The sequence below is a fragment of the Vicia villosa genome, unplaced genomic scaffold (assembly GCF_029867415.1).
Source record: "Vicia villosa cultivar HV-30 ecotype Madison, WI unplaced genomic scaffold, Vvil1.0 ctg.000030F_1_1, whole genome shotgun sequence".
Lineage (NCBI taxonomy): Eukaryota > Viridiplantae > Streptophyta > Magnoliopsida > Fabales > Fabaceae > Vicia > Vicia villosa.
Window position 1 is genome coordinate 418713 of NW_026704964.1, and position 25203 is coordinate 443915.

General features: G+C 33.2%; 4 protein-coding genes and 1 pseudogene across 5 annotated transcripts; 3 read left to right on the plus strand and 2 right to left on the minus strand.

Annotated features, from left to right (window-relative positions):
* Positions 1–437: 437 nt before the first annotated feature.
* LOC131622444 (uncharacterized) lies at positions 438–5854 on the plus strand. Its single transcript, XM_058893472.1, has 11 exons — positions 438–598; positions 701–778; positions 1731–1826; positions 1931–2006; positions 2090–2185; positions 2288–2361; positions 2460–2567; positions 2662–2799; positions 4229–4334; positions 4820–5031; positions 5398–5854. The coding sequence occupies exons 1-11, from the start codon at positions 533–535 to the stop codon at positions 5464–5466; spliced, it is 1119 nt and encodes a 372-aa protein (XP_058749455.1). The 5' UTR covers positions 438–532; the 3' UTR covers positions 5467–5854.
* A 2696-nt stretch (positions 5855–8550) lies between these two features.
* On the plus strand, positions 8551–11840 carry LOC131622445 (pentatricopeptide repeat-containing protein At1g51965, mitochondrial-like). Its single transcript, XM_058893473.1, has 2 exons — positions 8551–9388; positions 10178–11840. Exons 1-2 carry the CDS (start codon positions 8648–8650, stop codon positions 11378–11380), a joined length of 1944 nt encoding a protein of 647 aa, XP_058749456.1. The 5' UTR covers positions 8551–8647; the 3' UTR covers positions 11381–11840.
* Positions 11841–12022: 182 nt separating this feature from the next.
* LOC131622446 (accelerated cell death 11-like) lies at positions 12023–13681 on the minus strand. Of its 2 annotated transcripts, XM_058893475.1 has the most exons (4): positions 13328–13681; positions 13047–13219; positions 12386–12531; positions 12023–12266 (listed from the first exon to the last, which is right to left on the minus strand). In XM_058893475.1, the coding sequence occupies exons 1-4, from the start codon at positions 13679–13681 to the stop codon at positions 12160–12162; spliced, it is 780 nt and encodes a 259-aa protein (XP_058749458.1). In that variant the 3' UTR covers positions 12023–12159. The 2 variants fall into 2 exon arrangements, with proteins under 2 accessions (XP_058749458.1, XP_058749457.1); XM_058893474.1 differs by having other exon boundaries at positions 12091–12531.
* Positions 13682–16049: 2368 nt separating this feature from the next.
* On the minus strand, positions 16050–20419 carry LOC131622447 (histidinol dehydrogenase, chloroplastic-like). The gene is made up of 13 exons (XM_058893476.1): positions 20121–20419; positions 19992–20044; positions 19817–19889; positions 19606–19707; positions 18870–18971; positions 18702–18773; positions 18556–18618; positions 18380–18421; positions 17875–17934; positions 17651–17761; positions 17273–17443; positions 16667–16757; positions 16050–16555 (listed from the first exon to the last, which is right to left on the minus strand). Exons 1-13 carry the CDS (start codon positions 20334–20336, stop codon positions 16278–16280), a joined length of 1434 nt encoding a protein of 477 aa, XP_058749459.1. The 5' UTR covers positions 20337–20419; the 3' UTR covers positions 16050–16277.
* A 1794-nt stretch (positions 20420–22213) lies between these two features.
* On the plus strand, positions 22214–23332 carry LOC131622505 (uncharacterized; annotated as a pseudogene).
* The last annotated feature ends 1871 nt before the right edge of the window (positions 23333–25203 follow it).

Below are 25203 nucleotides of genomic sequence, written 5' to 3' on the forward strand. Positions count from 1 at the left end.
TGGTCCCTACAAAATTTTTAAGAATGCAGTTTTAGTCCTTGATATTTTAAAAAGTGCTTAATTATCCTTTAACTTTTAAATTTTTGAATTATTTTTTTCATACATGTTTAGAATACTGCAAAATATTTATTTATTTATTTATTTATTTATCAAATTATAAAAAATTTTAAAATAAAAGAATTAAATATAAATTTTAAAATTTTTAAAATATAATGATAAAAATAATGAAAATCTCGACTTAAAAATCAAATTTTAAATTTTTTTTATTTTCAAGAAACTTTTATAATATTTTAAATATATTTATAAAATAATCATTCAAAAATATATTATTTTAACGGCAAGACTCAACCTAAATACATAATAATTTTGTAAATAATAAAATATGCCTTTTTTTTATAAGAAAAAAAACATACTTAAACCATCAATTAAACGAGTAATAATCTTTCGTTTCTTCCAAGCGCATTTGATATTTTGCCGAGAACAAAACAACGAAGCACGTAGCTGAAGTGGAACCACCAGATCTCTCTCTCAGATGGAGTTTCCCGTTTCCGTCATTTGTACCCTCCTCTTCTTCTCTTTCCTCTCCCCTCAAATTAGGGTTCGTTTTCTCTCTCTATCTCAACTCTCTTTCAATTCATTGCACATTTGATTACGATTCCGATTCCGATCTAACGATTTCTCTTTTGTTTGATTTTCTCAGGGCGAGGCTTCTGGTTCCGTCTTCTTCATCGATAGCTCCACTCATCAATTCCTTCGCGCTAGATCATCCAATCACGAGGTTTATCTTATAATTCTCCTTCTGCTTTTTTTTTATCATCGCTGCATCTTATGTTATCGCTATTCGATATGTCGCTGATCGATTCGAATTTTTGGTACTTTAATTGAATTTGCATTTCATCGAACGTTATGGTTTGTCATAAGAAATTGAGGTATGGAAAGTTAAGAAGATAATAATGAAATCAAAATCTAGTATGAAATCTTATGAATAATCGTTTGGATTAAACCTCTTGCGTAGTCGTTAGTGTTTGAAATGTTGGAAGAAGTGGCAGTTGATGATTGGGGGAAAAATTGGATAGATGCAATAACTGAATTGCAACATTTTCATTTCCAGTGCAATAAGTTGTTGTTAGCGGACGATAATAGTCAAGAAATAAATTTGTAATAAGACAACTAAGTAAATATCACTTGAGAATGATAATAAGTAAGTAGAAGATTTATTTTCTTCTCTTGTTTCTGTTGATATGAATGATTGATTATAACAGAAACTTATCTGTAGAACGGCGTATTCAATCATAACTAAATGATATTTAGGAATGGAGGTTTTTTAATTTAACTTGCTGAAAGTTTATATTTTAATTTTCTTTTTTGCTTTGTTCAATTTGGAAGAGACTAATTGTTAGAAACTCTGAAATAAAAAGGGGAATTGCTAGAAAGGATCAAAAGTTATTATCTGTATATCTAACCCTGTCTAACTAACCAACTAGCCAGCTGCTTTAACTTCCCTAACCATTTCCCATCCTCTTAATAAATTTCATGCTTTAACTTCCCTAACCATTTTCCCATCCTCTTATTAAATTTCATAATATTGGTTTGACTTTGAAGGTTAAATATTTTCATCATGTCATCCCTTTTGTGTTCCCTCTGTTTCTGCTAATGAGGCCACACTCTGTTGTCATTGTAAAAATAAAAAAAATAATGATCTCACTGGATGGTGGCATTTCACTTTGCAGAATCCTTCAATTTCGCTTCAAGAAGTTGGGGCTGCTGTGCCAATCTTGCTCGGTTTTGCACCTCCTTCCACTCTTTCAGCCTCCAGCTCATCCAAGGTTCTTGAAATCATTATTGACCATCAGTTTTTACTACCTTACTTATGTTGTATCACACTTCTGTCATGTAGATTTGATAAGTGGTAATGTATTGTTTTCTGCAGTTGAATGAGGTTTTGGTTCCTAATCCATTCAATAGGCCCCGTGCTGTGTTTCTGCTTGAAGTGAATGGAATCAAAGGTTTCTGGCCTTCTTTTGAGCATAATGATCAGTTTCTATAATATGTTCTCTTTCTTTAAATAATAGTTGTGATTTGGATGCAGGTCTTGAAAGCATTGCCCAGGATAATGCAATGTTCAGCAAGTCATCGTGGGATGCAAATTTTATTGGTTCAGATAAAGTTGACATTCAACTTCCAGGTGAATACAACGAAAATTGTGATTGGCACTACTGATAAGGTTTGGTTTTATCTTTTTTTTTTTTGCAAAAGATTTTATGTTTATTTTCTGTTAACCATGCAGGTGAAAATGACATTTCTGTGTTTTCGTTGGATGAGCAATTGGAAGTTGTCACGGACAAAGAAATTGACGATTTTGTAAGTTTTGATTCATATTACTCATGTTATTCAACTATTTATTTAACAGTTAACTATTAAATTATATTTGAATATGACTTTTTCTCTGTTGTTTTTAGTCATCTTTGATAGGTGGATCATATGCCCCTGATGCCCTAGAGCCAGTCAATGGAGTGCTTACCATTCCTTTGGCAAATAGTGCCTTAGTGAATCTCCATATGTCTAAGGTATGATAAGGATTATTTGAAGGCATGGTTTTCTACTTATATGTGTATTTGTTTGTTAGGACTGATTGGGAGGCTTATGTGCTTATATTTGCAGAAAGAAGAAAGAAAGTTTGTGATAGGTCTTTTGTCTCTCGCTCAAAATGTCAAAAGAGCAATTCAGATGCATCATGAAATATCGCAGAGTACACCAATTCCAGCTGAGTTGTTAACAGGAAGCTTCAATGGCATTAAGGTGTGCAACGTTCTTTCTCCCTCTTATTATTCTTTTTTACCTATTTTAAAAATTCAAAAAAAGAAAAACTGGACATAGTCTGTTTACTGAATCCAAGAGTTATTATTTGACATAAATGTAGCTTAGGAACCTTTCTTTTGGTATATGGGAAGAATTCGTCAAAACAAGACATAATTGAGTAAACAAGAGAATGATTTTAACTAGAATAAAGATTGATCAACAAATGAAGGATTTTATATTGGTGTATAGAGATTGAAAGCTAAGACACAATAGGTATACAATGAAGATGATAATTTTGGCTTGTAGATAAATAAGGTATTATTAAAATAAAGTAAATGCAACTGAGAAGAATGTAGCGTATCCTCACGAACAAGAAAAATAACTAAAGTAAAACAGATGTAGAAAGCAAACTACAGAGTAAGCAAGACTGCACAATTGAAAGTTGCTTATTAAGATAGTTAAGCTATATTAAGATAGTTAATCTATTCCGAAGCAAATTGAAGGACTAAGAAAATGCTTATTGCTACGAGAGAAGGTTGTACTGAAGCACAAGAATGCAGCTGCAGCATGCAACTCTTCCAAATAATAACCACCCACTCTCCCATGTATGGTCAGCTTTAGGGTTGTTCATGGTACAGTTTGTGAGAAAACTGAACCAAACCAAATCATAGTAAAAATTCACTCGAACTGAACCGAACCGTTTCAATTTACTAAGAACCGAACCAAACCAAAATCATTAGTTTGGTATACAACTTCAAAATGCCGAACTGTAACAAACCATTAGAAGACAATTTTTTCCAAACCGAACTGTTTATTAAAGAGCCGAACCGTTAAGCTATTTTTCATTTTTTTAATTTAAAATTTAACTTATTTTAAGTATTTTTCATTTTCAATTCTGGTTCGGTTCGGCTTCAATTTCAGTTCGGTTCGGTTTCAGTTTTAGTTCAGTTCTTGAACTCTTTATGCATTATGGTTTGGTTCACTAACCAAACATAACTGTTTGGTTATTTCAAGTTCGATTCAGTTCTTGGTTTTTTTTGAAATCCTATAAAATTGAAGTGTTTTTTCAATTTAAAAGGAAAATATGGAAAGAAGATAATTTTCCTTTTGTGATGGGGAAACTATGCTGACGTGAACATGAGCCATCTGAAGTGCTAAGTTGATTATCTTTCTTCTGTTCTTTCTCAATTTAAATTTGCGCCTCAGAGCATGTTTTGGTAGGCTATTAATTTTATTAAGTTGTAGTTGATTGGAAAAAAAAAATTGTGCCTCAGAAATTTTGTATGAAGAGTCAATCTCAAGCAACTTTCTTTTCAATACATGATTGATACGTTATTTACTTGTGTGTAACATAGGAAGGCATATAAAATATGAATGCAAATTTAAAGAGAAACAATTCTTTCATACACTACCAACCAATATGATGCAGGTTTTGCAAGAGCAAGGTGAAGCTGAAAGTATTGCTCAGCATGGAGATGAGTTGCTACTTGTGACTTTGACCAAGATATTTGGCTCATTGCAAGAAGCATACAAAGGTCAAATTTTGTCAGGCTTACTTGATGTTTTTTCTTAAAAGATTGGAACTTGGGAAGTTACTACCTCCATCCCTAAATATATAGGACCCTCTTGAGTTTTTTCTGTCCAGTTTATATGATCTCTTTTAATTTTCAACTGCATTAATATTTCTTTACCAAAATACCCCTAATTATTTTACTTTTCTTTTGCAGTCATAGTAAATACTCTTGTGAAGATATTAAATAATTCTCTCTATTGAAGGGTAAATTTGTAAAACAAAACCAATTGTCCACAAATTTAATAAAACAACCAACTTTTTAAATTCCTGTGATTTACTCATAAGGGTTTTATATTTAGGGATGGAAGTAGTATTTGCTTTAGTAAAAATATCTTAGTCAAATGACTGTACCAAACTCAGCTGATTATTTGTTCTTTAGATGTCAATTATTTGTCTGAAAAGTTCATTTGCTTTTGTTGAACCTTTTAATGATCAATGGTTGAGCAGGTCAAATTGTTGGAATTATCTATTGTCAAACTGCCACTCCTCAAGAGTCTGGCAAGACATTTAATGCGATCTTTACTCCTTCTGACTACCATAAGGCACGATGGTTGGAAGAAGAAAATGCACTGAATACAACTTTTGCAGAAGTGGCACTGGTTAGGATAACCCTTGCCTGGATAACAGGAATTCTTTTGCTTGTTTCAACTCTTATGGGGGTAAGTGTCTGATGAAGAACTCATACTATTAATATCATGTTAATTAAAAATACGAAAGAAACGATTTTCTATGTAGCTAGACATATTAGTCGTTAAAATCTAGCTAAATATTTGGAACTTGGAATACAATTTTCTGTGCAGCAGGGCAGTACCTTTTCTTAGTAACAATTTTAAAATTTATTTGGGACGTAAATTGTAACGTTTAATTTGGTGCAATGTATGAATGTTTGGATAATGGATACTAGCATTAGAATCAGTGGTTAGATTTTTGGTATTTCTGATGCAATGGTGATAAGTTTTAGTAAAAGTGTTGGTAATTGATGCATGATCATAAACATTTACTAATTCTTTTTTTTCTTCTGGCAGACATGTTACCTCTTGTATATGCCAATCACAAGGGACACACTTCTCTATTCTAATGTCAAGCTTGATTAAGCATGGAAGCAAACAAACGGCACAAATCTTTTTGCCAAACCAGGGAGGACCGGGCTTCTGTTGAACCTTTTGATTGATTTTTTTCTCTCTAAATGCCTCTAGTTTGTGTGCATTATTATATTATTTGTTGTTAATGGATCGGTGTAGTCAGTTTCTTATATTTATGTATCAGAAACTTGTTCAATTAGGATTTAGGTCATCAAAATGAGGGGTTATTATATATATGTGAAGGATGGATGTTGTGCCTCTTATTCAGGACTTGGATAGTTGTGATTGTGCCGGCCATTTCCAATAAAGTGTACAACATTTTGATTGGCATATTCAATAATACTATTGTAAAATAATAAAATTTGAGAAACGGTCATTCTCGGGTCTTCCTATTTCTAAATTCTGTGCAGCTTTTACTTTATCAAATGCAAGAAATAGCAATTTACAGGGATCTTGCTCTTCTCCATGGATGATGATGATGATGATGATGTATGCTTTGTCGATAGATTTAATTTTAATCTCGACTCTAAATGGTTTATTTTTCACCAGTTCATGGGAAAAGTAAACTTAAAAAGCTCATCATAAAAAATTGAATATCATATATCGACAATTTTTAATACATATATATTCTCCAACTATAGTATATACACATGATAAATTCGGACCTGAATCCCCTGCAGGGGATGCTGAAGTCACACAATCACTTTGTTAAGGACCTTTGGTTGAATTTTGATGGGTCAAATTTAAAAATTAACAATTAAATAAAAGACATTGCTAATTGATGATAAAAATGGATGGCTAAGATGTGCCTGCAGTTACTAATTGACTGCAAATGTAGTTTGAGGTGTCTCGAAGATAAGATCCTAGCATGTACTTTGAGTAATGTAGTTCGAGGTGTCTAGAAGATAAGATCCTAGCATGTACTTTGGGTAATGTAATTTGATTAAATTTCATTCAATATTTGAACTTCAGTTCCTTTAAATAATTTGTCTTTAACTGAAGTTTACTAGTAAACTTTAATTCCTTTGAATAATTTGTCTTTAACTGAAGTTTACTAGTACTATTTGTCCAATTATTTAATTTTTGGTTAACACTTCAGTACCCTTGAATTTAGTTGGGTACTGATACCCTTGTTCAATCAAATGCTATTATTAAACGCCAAGTCACCTTTTACAAATATTTTCTTTTAAAATAAATTCAAAATCTAAATCACTTTACACTAAAGGTACCGATACCCGATTACTTATCATGGATACTTAAGAATTTACCTTAATTTTTTTAATAGGTCATATATTCAAAATAAAAGAATCAAGAGTTAAAGAATACAAACAAAGCTAACAGCACCGAAAGTGCTTAGGAACTACTAGTGAAATAGTTTCTAGTTAAATTTGGCTAAAAATTAGGATGGAAACTAATAAGAGTAGCAAGAAAACACCCTAAATGTCTCGCAAGAAAATTAGTGAAGTCTTAAATCTTTTGACTCGTAAATCTCTCGAGAGAGAGCAAACTTGAGAAAGATAGACATCAAATCACCACAAAATTAAATGATGACAACTAGTCATTTAGCACACATTTAAATGCAAAGAGAAATGGAAACACCCGAAGCATGAACACAAATTCACTTTCACGCCAAGTTAATTATCATAGACATCCAGTGATTAACCGTTTCTTTAAAAAAAAATAACTCTGTTTCTCAATTTTTTAAATAGTCCATATCAAAGAATGACATATCAATCCATATCCTAAAACAACTCAAAAACTCTTGGGATTGAACGTGGCAAAGCCTCGACCGCCCTATCCACTTGAAAACTATATATCAAATGGTTGAAGTTATCTCACACAAAATAAAGAGATGGTCCTCCGACTCCACTTTCCCAAAACACAAAGTGCACCCCATTACTAGGATCCAACATTATTTGTCACCTAAGAAGATTTTGCCTAGTTGGCAAACTATTTTGAGTCAACTGTCAAGAGAATACCATAACTTTAGACTACATCCAACTCCCCCAACCCTAGACAGCCCCTCACCACCCTCTCAAATATATCTTTTCTGACGTCTGTTAGAACCAACAGGCTGACATAAACTAATCCAACTGAAAAACCTCCAGTTAAGTTAGGATTCCAAACCCAAGCATCTACCTTGTCACTTTTAACTATATCTGTGATATGAACAAGCAAACGCTCAAAGAGCTCCTCCTCCCAAATTAGGAAAGCTTGTCTCTAACTAAAGCTCCAAACTCAAAAATCATCTTCCTAAGCACCCAAAGAACCCATTAACCGAGACTTCAAATTTGATATCAGGAAAAGTCTCTAAAAAAACGCACACAAAGGACTAGTCCCAACCCAAACATCATGCCAGAACCTAATCTTCAGACCATCCACAACCTTCCTCACACAGAAGGAAACAAATTAGTCATACATCTGATCCGGTGGAGACCCAATAAGTGAAACATCTTTCCACCATTGAGACACCTTCCAAACCCCCTTCATTGCCCCAAAAGAGAAACCTAACCTTTGAGACCCGTATCTTGCCTTGCATTAGGGGTGTTTTTCGAAACGGTCCAATAGAAAATTGCTAACCGAATCAAACCAACTCAATCCACTTTGATTTGATTTGTTTTTTTTTTAAAAACTAATCAAACCACACGGCTTTTTTTTAAGCGGTGAATGTGATATATCTCTCCAAAGTAACATCACCACCTTACATATATCTCTTCACTTCAAAGCGACGATGAAACCTAAAAAATTTTCCACTTCCACTTAATAAGAAGTGCTAGTTTACCTAATCTAAGATTCTTGACACCTAAACCTCTTAGCCTTTTAGTTTTACACACATCCTTTCATTTAACCCAAACAATTTAAATACCTCCTTTGAACTTCCGTAAAAAAAACAATACCTTTGCAAAGCAACCAACTTCTTTCAAACCTACCCATCTTATAAAAAATTCATAATAAAAACGGAGATATAGGAAATAAACAGTTCAGGGTTCAATCCCTAGCAACAACATTTATTTGTAAACAAGTTGTTGATAATTTATAAATCAACAACTTTAAAAAAAAAAAAAATTGTAACTTTACCCCTTTGTAGTTTCTCTCCAAAATAAAATTTGAAATTCTCATTTTACACTTGACTCTCTTAGCAAGCAGAGCACTGAAAGCTGTTCGATGGAGAACTAGACTCCAACCGAAACCAATGAAACCATTCCACTTCACTTCCCTCCGCCACTTCGCCACCAAATACACCGCCAAAATCACCTCCACCTCCCCCACCGGCCGTTCCCTAGCCGCCGAAGTAACCCCACCGCCACCCCTCCCCTCCGACACCCGCGGCTACTCCCTCCCCCGCCATGACCTCGTCTGCAAAGCCACCCAAATCCTCCTCTCCACCACAAACCCCCATCCCACCAAACAAACCCCCCTCCACGACCCCTTCTCCGACCTCTCCGAATATCTCCAATCTCTCTCCATCTCCCTAACCCCTCTAGAAGCTTCCGAAATTCTCAAATCCCTCAAAAACCCTTCCCTCGCTCTCAAATTCTTCCACTTTTGCCCCTCCCTTTCCCCCAACTTCCGTCATGACTCCTTCACTTATAACCGAATGTTCCTCATTCTCTCCCTCTCGTCTTCACCGCTTCGATTCGAGCAGACCGAATCGCTTCTCGATGATATGGAGCGGCGCGGCTTGCGTGGCTCCATCTCCACCGTTAATATTCTGATTGGATTTTTTGGTGATTTGGAACGTTGTGTTGGGTTGGTTAAGAAATGGGAGCTTAGGCTTAATGCTTATACTTATAAGTGTTTGCTTCAAGCTTATTTAAGGTTAAGGGATTCTGATAAGGCGTTTCGTGTTTATTTGGATATGTTGAGACATGGTTATCACTTGGATATTTTTGCCTATAACATGCTTTTGGATGCTTTGGCTAAGGACAATAAGGTTTCTGTGTTTCTTTCATACCTTACTTGCTTTGCTGCTTTTTCTGTCTTTGTTTTGAATTTGTTAGATTCATTACAATACAATGCAATGCATGTTTTTAAGAGAGATAAGTGAAGATTCTTGCACCCTTTTGGATAATGTTTGATTATTTAGAGGTGCATTTAGAGAAGTTGTGTTGGGTCTTGGACTTGGGATTATCTTGATATATGCATTTGTGTAACAAGGCATTTTGATAAGCTTATTTTAATTTATCTTATTACATGGGCGCATGTGAAATGTTCGGAAATGTTGAAAAATAGCTTATGATACTATTTTAAGCTTGTTTTCATAAGCCTTCAGTAACAGACTTAGATGATTTGAGCATGTAGATAGAAGAGTCGTAGATTCTGTGGTTAGGAGAGTAGATCGGATGGAGAGAAGTCAAACAACTAAAAATAGAGGTAGACCTAAAAAATCTATAAGAGAAGTTATTAAGAAAGATCTCTAGATTAACAATTTGGATAGAAACATTATCTTCGAAAGAAATTATGGCGGGAGTTGATCCATGTAGCCAATTCCACTTAGTGGGTTAAGGCTTGGTTGTTGTTGTAGTGTCTTTTTCTGGAATTATTATACATACATAATTACTTATATGGCTGTAAAGTTTTCCTGCAAATTCGAGTGAAATTAGTATGAATAGATTGATGAACGTCTAATTGAGCTTTAGTGGTTTTGTAAATTGTGTTTGAGAAGTACAGCTTACTTTTATTGATCCTGTTTAACAGTTAGTGTATTTCAATATTTCGGCAGGTGGATCAAGCATATAAAGTTTTTGAGGACATGAAGCGAAGGCATTGTGAGCCTGATACGATCACGTACACCATTATGATCAGAATGACTGGGAAATCCGGCAAAACAAACGAGGCGCTAGCACTCTTTCAGGTGATGTTAGAAAAGGGATTAACTCCAAATTTGATTGCTTATAATACTATGATTGAGGCACTTGCCAAGGGGCGTATGGCAGACAAGGCTGTCCTTCTATTCTCAAAAATGGTGGAGAATGATTGTCAGCCTAATGAATTTACGTACAGTGTGCTTTTGAATGTTTTGGTTGCTGAAGGACAGCTTCATAAGCTTGACTATATTGTGGAGATATCAAAAAAATATATGAATAAGCAGATATATGCTTATTTTGTAAGGACATTAAGCAAATTGGGTCATTCCTCTGAAGCACATAGGCTATTTTGCAACATGTGGAACTTCCATGACAAGGGTGATAAAGATGCTTACATGTCCATGCTGGAGAGTTTGTGCAGTAGTGGTAAAATGACAGAAGCAATAGATCTTCTTAATAGATTTCACGAAAAGTGTATAACCAGTGATACTATCATGTATAATACAGTATTCACAGCTCTTGGCAAGTTGAAACAAGTAGCGCATATCCATGACCTTTATGAAAAGATGAAACGGGACGGCCCTCCACCGGACATATTTACATACAATATTCTGATTTCCAGCTACGGGAGAGCTGGAAGAGTTGACAGTGCTATTAAAATTTTCGAAGAGCTAGAGTATAGTAATTGTGATCCCGATGTCATTTCCTATAACAGTTTGATCAACTGCCTCGGAAAGAATGGAGATGTTGATGAAGCTCACATGAGATTCAAAGAGATGCAAGAGAAAGGATTAAACCCTGATGTTGTAACTTATAGTACACTTATTGAGTGCTTTGGCAAGACTGATAAAGTTGAGATGGCGTGTAGCTTGTTCGAAGAAATGATTGCTGAAGAATGCTCTCCTAACTTAGTAACGTATAATATTTTACTTGATTGTCTTGAAAGGTCTGGACGAACTGCCGAGGCAGTGGACCTTTATGCAAAACTTAAGCAACAAGGGCTGACACCAGATTCAATAACATATGCAGTGCTTGAGCGATTGCAAAGTGGAAGACACGGGAAGTTGAGAGTTCGCAGACAGAATCCAATTACAGGATGGGTTGTTAGCCCTTTGTGATGATATAGAAAACTTTGTTATACATTCATTAGGCAGAAATTCCTTTTTATTAGGCCTTCTGAAGATTCTTTGTCCAAAGCTATCGTAGCTGTGTTATTGAGGTGAAGAAGATATATGATTATAGTCATTTGGTGCGCTTTGACACTCTTGTAGGTTGGGCAACATACTCAAGTTTTTCTGCAATGGGATTTGTGACTTGAATCATGGTAGTTCAATGAAAAGAGTATGTTTTCTTTCTCTTATGATTCTCATATAGATTCTGATGATTTAATTCGTAATAGGTTCTGTTAGCAAGCTCATACTAGGTCATCATAGAAAAGTTGTAAATATAATTCTTCATTCTTACATGAATAGGAAAAGGAAAAACCTAGTATTGGAGAAAAGGAGAGGACAAATTTTTCTTGGTTTTTACATGTAAGCTTTCCAAGCTTGTACCCCAAGTATACAATCCTATTTGAGTCCTCAGTCAACATTAAGTATTGAATGAGGAAGAAATTGGTCCTGAAATGGTTTTTTTTTTTTTCTTTTCTTTTCTATCTTTTTATGCATACTAGGTGCTTATTTAGACCAAACCTAAAATTCACATTTCTTTGACTTTTCTTCTATCTCCTTCACTGTATTTAGGAGATTTATTTTCCCTTTGAACAAAAAATGTTGCTCAATTACGGCAAAAATTATTGTCACAAACCAAAATAATTATTGTGTATAAAAGATTCCAAACTATAACAGTTATCTATTACATGTATCCAAATCAATCAAAACACATCCATTTAGAAGGTTCACCAATCTATACCCAATTCTCTTTCGAGAAAGATCTTCTCAATATATTGGATTAGAGGCGGGGATGCTGATATATAAGTTTCCATCAAGACCTTTGCCGCAGACTCTAGTGTAACACATTGAAGAATAACAAAAATATTGTTAACATCATAACTACAATAGTTAAAGTTGTAAGCCTTAAATACATATATAAACTGATTGTAGCAAATATTATGCTATACTTACCATCTTCACCGAGTTTCCTATATAGCTGCTGCTTCGTAGGAATGTAATTTAATCTTACAGAAACGGCTTTTCTGAGAGCCCAGCCATGATATGAATTAAATATTTGCGTGTAAGCCTTAGAAACCGCATCTCTCATAGAATTTCCCCTGTCAAAACACAGATCGGAACATTATTTACTATAACTGCTAAGTACTACCAAACTAAACAAAAAAGACTATATTGTTGAGGTTGTTGACCCTAAAATCACTATTAGTCCACTGTCCACATACACTTTCTCCACCCAGCCACACTTTGCACTAACATTTTAGAATTGTAAGTGGGGGTCTTTTTCTGTCATACAGTGTTCCACTTTCACTTTTTTTATTTATTTTTATTCCTCTGAGATGAGTCTTGTAGCTCACCAAATATAGATCAAATCTCACGTTCAAAGATAATCTGTAAGATTCTCCAAATTACAGCAGAATTGAAGCTTTTGTTATTATGCAATGAATTTTTTTGTTTTGTTTAATCATTGTTATCTGGCACTGTGTTTAAACATCAATTAAGGGTGATAGTAACATGCTTTGGATCTCTTCTACCAAAATATGAAAAGCATATATCAAATCAAACACTAATAGTACACAGTAAATGGTAAAGTAGCAAATGAACAAGGTGCACATACTCTGTGAGTAGAACTTGTTCAAATAGCACCTTGAGAAATTCAAGTCCCCGTTTTATCTTCAAAAGATTTCTGGAATGGCTTCCTTGTATTCTCACAGAATTAGTTTGTACATCATGATCAACCATAGATTGTAATGTCTTGAAAGACTTTGATGCCTCTGCTATGTCATTGACCTGTTATTATCCATGTTTATGTGTTAGTGCTTCACAGGTTTGTGGATATCAACAAATGAGATCACATATATGTTAAACTAATAAAGAAGTAGTTTATTGGTCACTTACCTTGGTGAGGTAATCCATCTCAATGAACTTGAAGTGAAAGCCAATGCTGCCAAAAAGGGGAGCCACAAAAGCACACGCCCGGGAAAAAGCAGCAACCTCAACCACATTTTCGGAGATGACAATGTCTGCGAGCTCTTTGAACGCATCTGCAATTTTGCCAAGAGGTTTTTCATCGACGGCTGTTGTGGAAGCCACTCTGCTTCTTCTTCTTATGATCTCTTCTGTGTTGTTGTCAACATGATCATGTACCAATTGCTCCTGCTCTTTTCTAGCAGTGGCAGAAAAGCACCTCAGAAAAATACCAAGTGCTTTGGGCACTTTTCTCTGACGTCCATGTTGTAAATTATCTTCCATAGTATGGAAGAACGAATATATGATTATACTTCTTAATCCTTAGTGATATATATATAATATATAATTTTGTGTGTGTGAATGTGTAAAGTGGATGCAAAGAGTTCAAATTGGAATAAGATTACTTTGCTCATACAGATGTTAGGAAACTGTCAATTTAGTTACTAAACTATATGAATATACAGTGCATATATATATATATATATATATATATATATATATATATATATATATATATATATATATATATATATATATATATATATATATATATATATATATATATATACACACTAAATGAAATTAGTCTTTTATTAGTTTAATAGTTAAAATTTCATCTTTCAAAAATAAATAAGTTGGATGTTGTGGATTCGAGTTCATGTCTTTGAGCTCACATCTTTGCAAATGTTTTTGCAACTATTAACTTAGTTGAATTAACGAGATTGATACTACAGACTATCTCGACATATTAATATATTGTATACAAATTATTTTTTGATATTTGAGAGACTAAGTATGTTTATACTGTTAGCATGTGAACAAGTCAAGCCATCTTATGAATATTTTTTAAATGACATTATAGATCACATTTTCCATTCACTTCAAGTAATGAGTGGCAAATATTAAATTGTACTCTTAACTTTCTTACTAATATAAACCTAAATTTTGCTTTTTTAACAGCAGAAAATTGTGAACATAGTATCGTAGTCTTGATGATTGAATTCTCTAAAGTTGAAATTACATTGACAAAAAAAAGTGTTCCAAATTGGTGAGCTGGTTCTACTTTCCCTTTCCATTGATGGAACCAATATTCATAGTCCAGATAGTGAAAGGTGCATTTGATTTGAATAATGCCAATTAGCATTTTAGCAAGACTGTTTGTTAGTTAGGAGGTAATAATTTTTTTACTATATAAATTATACGATATGTTAGTTGGTAGTTCTATTTGTTAGTTAGGAGGTAATCATTTTTTACTATATAAATTATATTATATGTTAGTTGGTAGTTAAATTAGTGAGATAAAGCTCCATTAGTGAATTAATGATAAAATAATATATTAATATATTACGTGAAAATTATAAAAATACTCGAGCACACTAAATATCTAGAGGACTGTCAAATAAACAAATAAAAATACAACAAGAAAAGACCACCAGAACCGAACATATTAGCAAATCAAACAAAAAGCAAATAAAAGCATAAGAAAACACCACAATCAACATAAAAGTAAATCAAACAAAAGGTCAGGCAACTAAAAACGAGTCCTTAAGATTCAGGTTAGAGCTCTTACATCCAGAACCATCATTAACAGATTAGGATCAACCGCCAGAACAACAAAAACCATAAACCAAAACCTCTCTCAAAATTAAGGCGAACACTCGATCCACAATTAATTAATGAAGAGGATAGGGTTTTGAAATAGTGTGTGCACGAATTCATTTGTGATCTAACTAGAAACCATTTTCAGACCAAAATAACTCTTCTCCTCCACCTCTTACACTGTTCTTGTAACACCATTAAAGATAGCATCACGATGGACTCTTCAAATGGTCCAGCCTACGTGTTACATCATAACAAAACCATCCTTAGACTTGGCTCTATCACATAAAGCAATGACTAAAAAAGAAACCTATGATCACTAGAAAGAACTGTTTGCCAACTCAACCAGATAAAACTAACTGCACGTGACAAAAAGCTAAGAAACCGACTCAATCATGTCTCCGCAAAAAGGACAAGATATCCCACTAGATTAATAATCACCCCCTCTTTTGGTCTGATTTTCTATCTAGCAAAAGAGTACTAACTAAGAGGTTTAAGGTTTTATTGATAAATGGTTTTAATAAACAAGAATTTGATATCTGATATCTGTAAATAAGATTTTTTTTTTTTTTGACATAAGTCTGTAAATAAGATTTTAGAAAAAACAAAATTAATAACAAAAATACATAAGAATGTACAAGAGAATTGTGCACCATCATTGAGTCCCAAAGGCATACAAACCCAGGAATTTGAAAGCTCGAACTTATTACTTGAAATGAGCTCGAACTTTTGACTTAGTTTGATTCGAATCAACTACAAAACAAGATGGAAGAAAAATTAAAGCACCAAACTATTTGGTTTGGACCACATTACACCCCTAACCTTCATTTGAGTAATGTATACTCACACTCTCAAGAAGGAAATAGGTTCACAAATCTTTATTTGAGGGTATTCTTATTCAGTAAAGTTGTTGCAAGGGAAAGTAACCCATATATGCAAAACAACTTACAAACAACTCATATCTACTTGTGCATTGTACATGTTATAAATATTATTATTCACACAATTGCAATATAAACTAGGCTTGATTTGAGTGAATTTCAGATATCTCTTGTAGCAAGAAATGACTCCATCCAAACGTTCAAGGAAGACCAGGTGGACATTATTATTTATTACAAAAGTATATAAATGCAGCTATTGTTACAAAGATGTAGAATGACAACTGTTTAGCTACTAATGTTACATAAATCTAGCCATCTAGGTAATATCATAAATCAAAAATGGTTCAACAGTTGGCATAAATTTAGAGCTAGTAACAGATTGCAAAAGATTGATGGAATCATCTTGAAACCTGTCTGGCTTCTATGTCCTGAAGTCTCAATGTTACGGCTCGCTTGTGTGCTTCAAGTCCTTCAACTTCGGCCATCGTTTCTACATATGGTCCAAGTTTCCTTAGACCTTCCTCTGTGAGAGATTGCACAGTTATGTACTTGAGGAAAGAGTCCAATGACACACCGCTATACATTCTTGCATATCCGTAAGTGGGAAGGACATGGTTTGTCCCACTTGCATAATCACCGACACTCTCCGGTGTCCACGGCCCTAAAAACACCGAACCTGCAGAGGCAATTGAATCGTCATCAAGGAGACATATTGTCGTTATCTAACAAGAATTCAGAATGCAGAAGCACAAAAGGCACCAACAAAAGAATACATAGACTGTATTACCTGCATTCTCGATAAAACTCTCCCACTTTTCTGCGTCTTTTACATTGATAATCAAATGCTCAGGTGCATACATGTTTGAGAAAGTGATGGCCTAGAAGATGCAAAAGTAACTTTTACTTCTGAAACTCCAATATAGATGCTGATAGATCGAGACTTAACTAGCTAAAGAAGTAGTACTTTAAAGTATATACTGTTTCATTGATTGCAAACAAACAAAAATAGAGTGATAATTTTAAATTCCTCCATAGTAAGGAACTAGATCAATAGATAATTTTATTGTAGCATGTGTTTTAATTTTGTATTACTCGACTGATCCTATATAAGCTGAAAATATTTCATATAAGATATTAATTTTGTATTACATGTCTATAAAATATTTTCAGCTTATCTCCATGAGTTCTCCATGATAGCTTATGAGACAACAAATAGCTTATATGAAAACAGTTGACTTTATTTTATTGTTTGTTATAGAAAACTTATGCATAAGCACTTATATGATAAGTGGTTATGTAATAAGTGTTTAATTAAGCTACTTATCAAAACAAAGCCTAACTCATCAACATGCTTTCAGTGCTCACAAACATAAACTTGGACTTAAGGACTGACCTCAAGCATATCACGTGCATGCACGATAAAACTGTGGCTCAGTGCTTTCGCGGCAAATTCGCCTCTTGGAAGACTCTGACACTGTTTGTTGAGCTCCTCTTGAATTGCATTCTGATCCACACCATCTCCGGCAATCACGAGAACAACCTGACTATCAGGGCCATGCTCAGCCTGAAATTGTAAGTTAATTTTTATGATATTAGCAATATACAAGGAACCCGAAAATTGAGATAGAAGCTTTTTAGAATAATGTATAAACTACACTTAAGTACGAGTATAGTTTTCTAAGAGGGTGAAAAAGATAACAAGTTTTATTGTGAAAATAAGTTAAGGAACAGTGTTCGTAAACCAAATAGTAGAGTTTAAAACTCATTAAACCTGGGAAAGCAAATCAGCAGCTACATGAGATGGAATTGCATGTTTGTCTGCAATGACTAAAACTTCAGATGGACCAGCCGGCATGTCGATTGAAACCATGGCTTCACTGTTCTGCAGAAAGATTTTTGTAAAAAAATGGAAAGATACTTTTAGATTCAAATAACGAAATGCAATAGAAGATGTGGATACAAATCAAGAGATTCAAATGTAATATAAACACTTACTTGAAGTATCATTTTTGCAGCTGTGACATATTGATTTCCAGGGCCAAAAATCTTCTCAACCTGCAAAAGTTCATCACAAATTCACAATTAGAAATGATAGAAAACTATACGAACTACGAATCAGATCGTGGTATTTATTATTAGGATTAGAATTCGCCTAAGAAACACTGACTACGATAAAGATACCTCACACAGCATAAATTTTAGGTATCTTGGTCACTATGCATTCATTAAGCAACGAGATTTATGTTACCGTAAGTTAACGATAAACTAAGAACACGTCAAGACATTTAACTAATCAGTAAGGAGTGAGAAATTCAAGTACAGGGTTCCTTCACTAGATAAATTTCACCATATATAATCGAGAGTTTGCAATTCTATTAGAATGTAGTATACTAAATTACTAATATAGAAAAAAAAAATGAATACAAAAAATATAAAGCTGAACACAATAAATACAAATAGAGATGGCAACAAGAAAGATGAGTTAAACGAGAAGCCGAACCTTAGGACAAGTTTCTGTTCCCCAAGCCATAGCAGATATGGCCTACATTTGAGATAAATGACAAATTATTATTGTTTAATTAATATTACAATGACACGTAAAAATTAATCTAACTAAAAGGATAATATATTCAAACCAAAAAAGGTTTATTTATAGTATATTATCATGCAACAAACCTGTGCTCCTCCAGCTTTGAGAATGTGAGTCACCCCAGCTTTCTTTGCACAATATAGCACCTCCTGCAGAAAAACGTTAGTCAAACTCAAAAAAACGAAACATTACATCATAATTATTATAAATTTTATACGATATAGACAAATACCTTGCATGTTGATCCATCTTGGGTGGGAGGATTTGCAAGAACAATAGTTTTACATCCTGCAATTTGAGCTGGCTGGTATAGAAAACAATGTACATTCAGCAAAATCTAGACCCAAAATTATAGAACATTGAACAATAAAAGAAGCAATACAACATGCATTCAACTTACAACTGCAAGCATCAAAGCTGTTGAAGGCAATACAGCAGTTCCCCCTGGAACATAAAGACCCACGGAATTAATACTTCTTGCAACTCTCTTGCATTGGACTCCCTGAAGTTTTGGAAAATTCAAGACTCGCATAAGTAAGATATTATTGGGGAACACTAAGAACAATTAATGAAAAAGCATGGTAATGAAATGAAGAACAAATTATCGACAAATACATGGAAAAATGAGAATTCAAAAGACATATGATCACAACTGGACATATAACCTACTGATTTGATCGTTTTAGTATCATTTACTTATTGTTAGAATAACAGTGTTGTCTGTTGTCATTTGTGGTTCCTGGAAAAAAGCACTATGTTCAAATCCAGCTACACTGCAGTGATGGAGTATTGCCGTAACTGCTATTTGACAATATTTTATACTAAATAATAGGGTATCGAAAAGCTCTAGTGTTTAGTTTAAATTCTACTACGCTAAAATACTGCTATAGCCGCTATTTAACAACATTGCCCGATAAAGACGCAACCAACTACTTTGAACATGTAGACTCACAAAATCATACCCTAACACACATCTAATGCAATAGCAATAAAATGATATCTAACCACTGAATATTTCAATTTATAACTTAATAATCCATAACAGTGTAGTTAAATTAAGTTCCAATTAAGTCTAGAACCATCAAGCCTATTGTTCCAACTACAGCATAAAACAGCGAGAATCAGCACTGACATACTTTCATGTTCTCAACACTTTTCTCAGGTGACTTCTGAGCAGCATGAAATGCATAAATATTGCTGTAGGCGACATCAAAAGCTTCCTTAATAGATGGATCAAGCTGCAAAAAGATAGAAAAACAAGAAAACAAGCATTAAAACATTGTCCATTGATGTTCAAATAACATGATAACACAACACAAGTTGAAGAGTTGCAAAGAAATAGTATACCACTGGGTCTGGTAGGTCAGAGACAAGTTCAACAATCTTATCTAGATCAACTTTGTCAAACCTAGAAGTATATCTACAAAAAAAAAAATACACAAAATTGAAGTTAAAAAAGTCAAACCAGACAAGAGCACGGACAAAACATTATGAAATTGAAATATATAACAGAAGTATCAACTGTTTAACAGCAGCATCTCCTTGATTGTGAACATCATCAACAATGGGATTAACCTGAAAAGACAAAAAGGAACAATTTTTAGAGTGAAAATGAAAACCCCATTTAGGAGAAAAGGGGAAAAGAACTTACAACGTTGAAAATGGAAGTGAAATCGATTCGAGGGCGAGATTTAAGGGAGTTAAGCTCCGTGTGGGTGAGGTTTGATAAGTGGTAGGTTTTGATGGTGTTGGCCATGGAGATTGAACAGCGTGTGCGGAAATTGGTATTGGTGAGAGAGAAGGAGAAGGGTTTGTTGGTGGTTGGAGGAATGAAGCAGCGGTTCCAAGGTGTAAGCGCAGAATTCATGCTTCTTCCAACACAGTTGTTTTTTCTGTGTTTGCTGTTCTTTGTTTCTTCACCACTTTCAGGTTTTATGATTTAATTACCATTTTGCCCTGAGGTGGAATAATGTTTTGTGTTTTATTTTTGTGTAGTGAAGTCTACTATCTACTATCTACTATCTACTATACAAACATATAATAAAAGATTGACCATTCTATCTAAAGTGCCCTTTTCCTAAATAAAAATTAACACTACAATTTGGACATTTTAGTATTTAACAAAATAACCCTATCACTTTTCTACTGTCCAATAAAAATCGATGCTTTTGCAACGTGTCACTCTTCTCACTTCACGTTCTATATTCTCTCTTCACCATTCACGTTCTATATTCTCTTCACCATTCAAAATCTCCTTCCCTCTTATTTCTTCTCAAACCCTAAATGTTTGTACAAACCCTAATAATGCCATAGCTTTCATCCACCATTCTACCTAAAGCGCCATATCTTTTCCTTAAGGTTATGTGGATTTCATTTTTGAACTATCACCGTCTCGCTCTCTCTGAATCCGTAGTTCCAAGGTAAACTTGGTTAAACTATCTTTTGTTCTACTTGCATGATAATTTCGTTTTTGGATTTAATTTTTGGTTATGTTTTGGATCTGCTTGGTTATGTTTTGTTTTATTCCAGGGATTTAATTTCGTTTTGGGGTAGTAAATGTGTGTTGCGTTCATATTTAGAAAATCTCTAATCTAATTAAGAGTTTTGTAAGATTTTTAAGGCTTTTATTATGATTTGTAAATGGTTGTTGAAACTCAAATTTGATCTGTAAACTGAATGTTTTCTTTTGTTGTGTGAGGTTCTAGATTCCGAGTTCGGTGGTTTGCTTCCTAAAACAATATGTCTAACTTTTTTGTATTGGCAGTGCTTCATTGATTCTAATAGATCTTAGTGTTTCAAATGATATCACTATCAAACTTCTGCCACCATCTCAACGAAATCTCATTTGTGCAGTTGCGTATTTTCTTTTCACCATTTGTGTTCCATTTTCCTTTTCATTCATGTTGATAAGTAGTTTATTGGAAGCCATTTTGATTATCACTGAAAGATTGTACCTTTTTTCCAAGTGAATGCTTTGTTCTTGTTTTTTTTCTAGTGAGTTTTATGAACTGATGTTAATCTTATGTCTCAATGACTTGCTTATTCGGTTGTATTTTTTTAGATCCAGTTTTTTTGGTGTGAAGACGGTTGCATCCATGAGTGAACTTGTCTGAAAGTAGAAGATAGAAACTATATTGTTAATTATAAGTCGTAGTTGAAACCGAGGTAAGCCATATATAATAATTTTTTCAAAAAATGCAGTAGCCATTCTCTTTGAATCAGACTTGTCTATGTTGTGCCAGTTTATGCAGTTTTGACAGGTTAAAATATATGTTGTGAGGTTCATATGCATAATTGGTCTAATACACTCACTAGACCAGTAATGGGCCGGTTCCCGGTTTGATTTGTTCAGATTTTAAAGCTATAGTTAAATGGTTTATGGCTTCATATTTTATGGTTATCTGAATGACTACATTATATATTGTTCAATAGCACAAACGTTCTTAGATCCCTGAAACTTATAAACAAGACAGCTGGTAAGTAATGAATTCTAAACAGTTAAAGAAGCTTTGATATTAGGGATAGATTCTATAAATTTATTTTATAGCTAACATCCATCATGATAGATAATTGTGAATGGGATCTTCATTGTCCATAATAGCATAGATAACCCTGTTTTACTGTTGTCTCTTGATCAGTCATGAATTTCTTTTGCAATTCACGATTTCTCTCCTTTAACATAGAAAGGATGCCTTTCCTTTATTGTTGGAAAATAATTAAATCTATTTTAGGTGATTTGAACGAATGCGGAGTAGTTTTGTAGAGCCAGCAATGAGGAGGGTAGGCTACATGCAAGACAAACCAAAGTTTAAAGGTTGGGGATAAAGGAAAATTGTAACTCAAACCATTACGAGTGTTTTGGATTAAATGATCTGTACTTAGATGTGATTTATTGGTTGAGCAAAATTTCATTGTTGATCCATTTGGCCATTTCTATCTAATGGAAATATGTTTTCTTTTTTATCATCTTCATCTTTCCTTTTCAGATTTTGAGAATATATTGTTGCACTTTCAAATTTGATGTGCTATCTAGCATTGGACATTAGCATAGATGGCAATATAAATGCTCAAAGCGTGTACTGAACTTTTTGTTTGTTGCATTTTAATAATTATTATAGCTGAGGAAAGAATTTAGCAGTGAAGTTGAGTCAACAATTGCAGCAATTCCAGGGCTTTTGGCTACTACATCTAGCAGTCAACCAGACCTTACTACTTTGTTCCAACTTGCTGCTCATGAAGCAAAAAAATCCAGTACACAGGGTCGCATTTTAAGAGTGGTGAGTAGTGACTGCAATCAGTGGTTTTTCAAATCACTTCATGTATCTTGGTTTGTGTAAATCTGACATCATATGCTTGGTTTTAAGTTTTCAAAATTTATTTGTTACGACATACTCAGGAATCGTAATATGTTGTTTTCTATTCCTTTTTAGATTCTATTCTACTGCATATCGACTGAGCGCCCACAACATCAGTGGCCTGAGAACCATAGGCTCTTCACTTTGGATATCATGTACCTTCATGAAAAACCTGGCCCTGACAATTTCCCCCAAGAAGTCTAAGATACACTGGTTGATACTCTTGAACATGTTACAGACTACGAGGGTTATATCTTTGAGAGGGGACATGCGTCGGCAAGGCTTCTTTTTCGTCATGTGTTAGTTCTATTGTCACATCCTCAGCAGCGCTGTATCCAAGAGTACATCAACATACATAAATCACTTGCAATGAAGGCTCATATGGTGGAGCCAATGGCTACTGAAGATAATCCTCCAGTATCTAATTATTATATATATACCATATTACCAATTGTGGAATAAAAAGAGAAGTTCCTCTTATCATAAAATATTATACTTTTTTGTTACATGGAAGGTTGAAACTACTAATATTTATTTGTTAATTGATACTTCTATCTTCGTTGAATGCACCAAAGGCTTTTCCTTCTATTATTTTAAAAGATCACATAAAATCTAGCATCTTATATACAAGTGACTCCATTGATGCCACGTTTAGGGAAGGGAGATACCAAATTCCATGGAAAAAGTTTAATTCAAGTTGAATTGATAAAGCAAGGCAATCTCACAATCCAGAGTATAATTGATAAAGCAAGGGATGGGGAATTTATTTACACTTGAAAATAAATAATTTATTAGTCGAGATCGATGTAAATTAGGATTAGGCGGTGTTTTCTCAAGCAATAAGAGGTTATACAAGTAGAAATATAGTTGGAAATCACACATGAATCAACAAAATCTCAACCAAATCAAAATCAACTATTTTTCTTCTTCTTTCAATCCAACTCTTTTTCAATGGCTTATTTATTTGAAAATCACTTTAATTTTCAGTTTTTCTTCTTTCAATTCAACCATATGCTGCTGGCATTGAAATGTGAATGTGCACCCCTCTCTCTTTCTTGGTCCTATTTCTCTCTCTGTTCTTCCTAATTTTCTTCTTCTTTGATTTAAGTACTTTATAAACAATTGAACATTTCTAAATATATAACAAACTCCAATAGTGCATGTTTTTAAGATGTAGTCGTATAGGTTTTTAACAACTCCAACTTTATCATTTGAAATTCAATTAAAATATTATTTTTTTATTAATATTTCACATATTATATTTTTTCTAATTGATAAGTATTTAAAATGATGATTGATTATATATTTAGAAATGTTCAATTGTTTATAATAGTTTTAATAAACTATTAATTGATATGCATTATACAAATTTTGTCATTTTATATTTATAAGTGTTTTTAAATAAATTATGCACCGATTAAAATTAATTGACCAAACAGACTAAATTGTCCTTTCACTTAAAAATCATTTATAAATAAAAAAGGATAATTATGTAACTAACAATATAACATTAATTTTTTTTTTACTTTTCAATAACCAAAAGTCAATTGTTTGTCTCTCATTGGTCCAATTTAATTTTTTCCTCTTTCCCTCCATAACATCCTTGGATATTTCTCATCACTTTCCACAATTTTCTCTTTCCACAATTTTCTCTTTGTGTTCTTCTCTTTCAAATTTTGCATTTATATCTAAAATTTTATATTTGTATTGGTTAGATTTCATTTTTTTTTCCAACTCACATGTTCTTACATGTTATTAGGCTGTATTTTACGGGTCATTATCAACAAAATACATATTTTATTTATTTTTTTAAATGTTAAAATTATTTTTATTCTCTTTCCGTCTCATGGGTCAATTTTTTCTTTATATAATTATTTAATATTAAGTAATTTATTTCAAATTTATTTGTATTTAAATAATTTTATACCATATCAATTGCATGATAGTATTTAATAACATTAAAAACGTATTTATCTCACGGGTCACTAACAAGTAAATATTTAATTTACTTTAATCAGTCATTATTTTAATTTAAGAGACAAAATCTTTATTTTTAAATATTAATTTTTTCTCCATCTAACAATTATATTTTTTCTTCTTTGCTTATTTAATATAATTAAATTTATATGAATACTGCTCATTTTAAAAAAAGATAAATCATTTCAAATTTTACATTTGTATTTGATATTATCTAAATATTATGACATTAAGACTCATTCATGTGTTATCACATTAACAAATATTTTATTATTATTTTTTATTTCATGATTAATATTTGAAGATTCTAAATTAGTAAATATATTTTTTAGTTATTTACACAATATTATAATTAAATTACCCGTGCGGGAGCACGGGTCTCTTACTAGTTAAGCAACAAAA

Coding starts and splice junctions, on each gene's coding strand:
- LOC131622446 (XM_058893474.1), bottom strand. CDS start 13,681: ATGGAAGATAATTTACAACATGGACGTCAGAGAAAAGTGCCCAAAGCA. Junction 13,220..13,327: donor AGATGGATTACCTCACCAAG/GTAAGTGACCAA, acceptor GGATAATAACAG/GTCAATGACATAGCAGAGGC. Junction 12,532..13,046: donor GAACAAGTTCTACTCACAGA/GTATGTGCACCT, acceptor GTGTTTTGACAG/GGGAAATTCTATGAGAGATG.
- LOC131622444 (XM_058893472.1), top strand. CDS start 533: ATGGAGTTTCCCGTTTCCGTCATTTGTACCCTCCTCTTCTTCTCTTTC. Junction 2,186..2,287: donor AGTTGACATTCAACTTCCAG/GTGAATACAACG, acceptor TTAACCATGCAG/GTGAAAATGACATTTCTGTG. Junction 2,362..2,459: donor ACAAAGAAATTGACGATTTT/GTAAGTTTTGAT, acceptor TGTTGTTTTTAG/TCATCTTTGATAGGTGGATC.
- LOC131622445 (XM_058893473.1), top strand. CDS start 8,648: ATGAAACCATTCCACTTCACTTCCCTCCGCCACTTCGCCACCAAATAC. Junction 9,389..10,177: donor CTTTGGCTAAGGACAATAAG/GTTTCTGTGTTT, acceptor ATATTTCGGCAG/GTGGATCAAGCATATAAAGT.
- LOC131622447 (XM_058893476.1), bottom strand. CDS start 20,336: ATGAATTCTGCGCTTACACCTTGGAACCGCTGCTTCATTCCTCCAACC. Junction 20,045..20,120: donor TCACTTCCATTTTCAACGTT/GTAAGTTCTTTT, acceptor TTGTCTTTTCAG/GTTAATCCCATTGTTGATGA. Junction 16,556..16,666: donor GAGTTTTATCGAGAATGCAG/GTAATACAGTCT, acceptor TTGCCTCTGCAG/GTTCGGTGTTTTTAGGGCCG.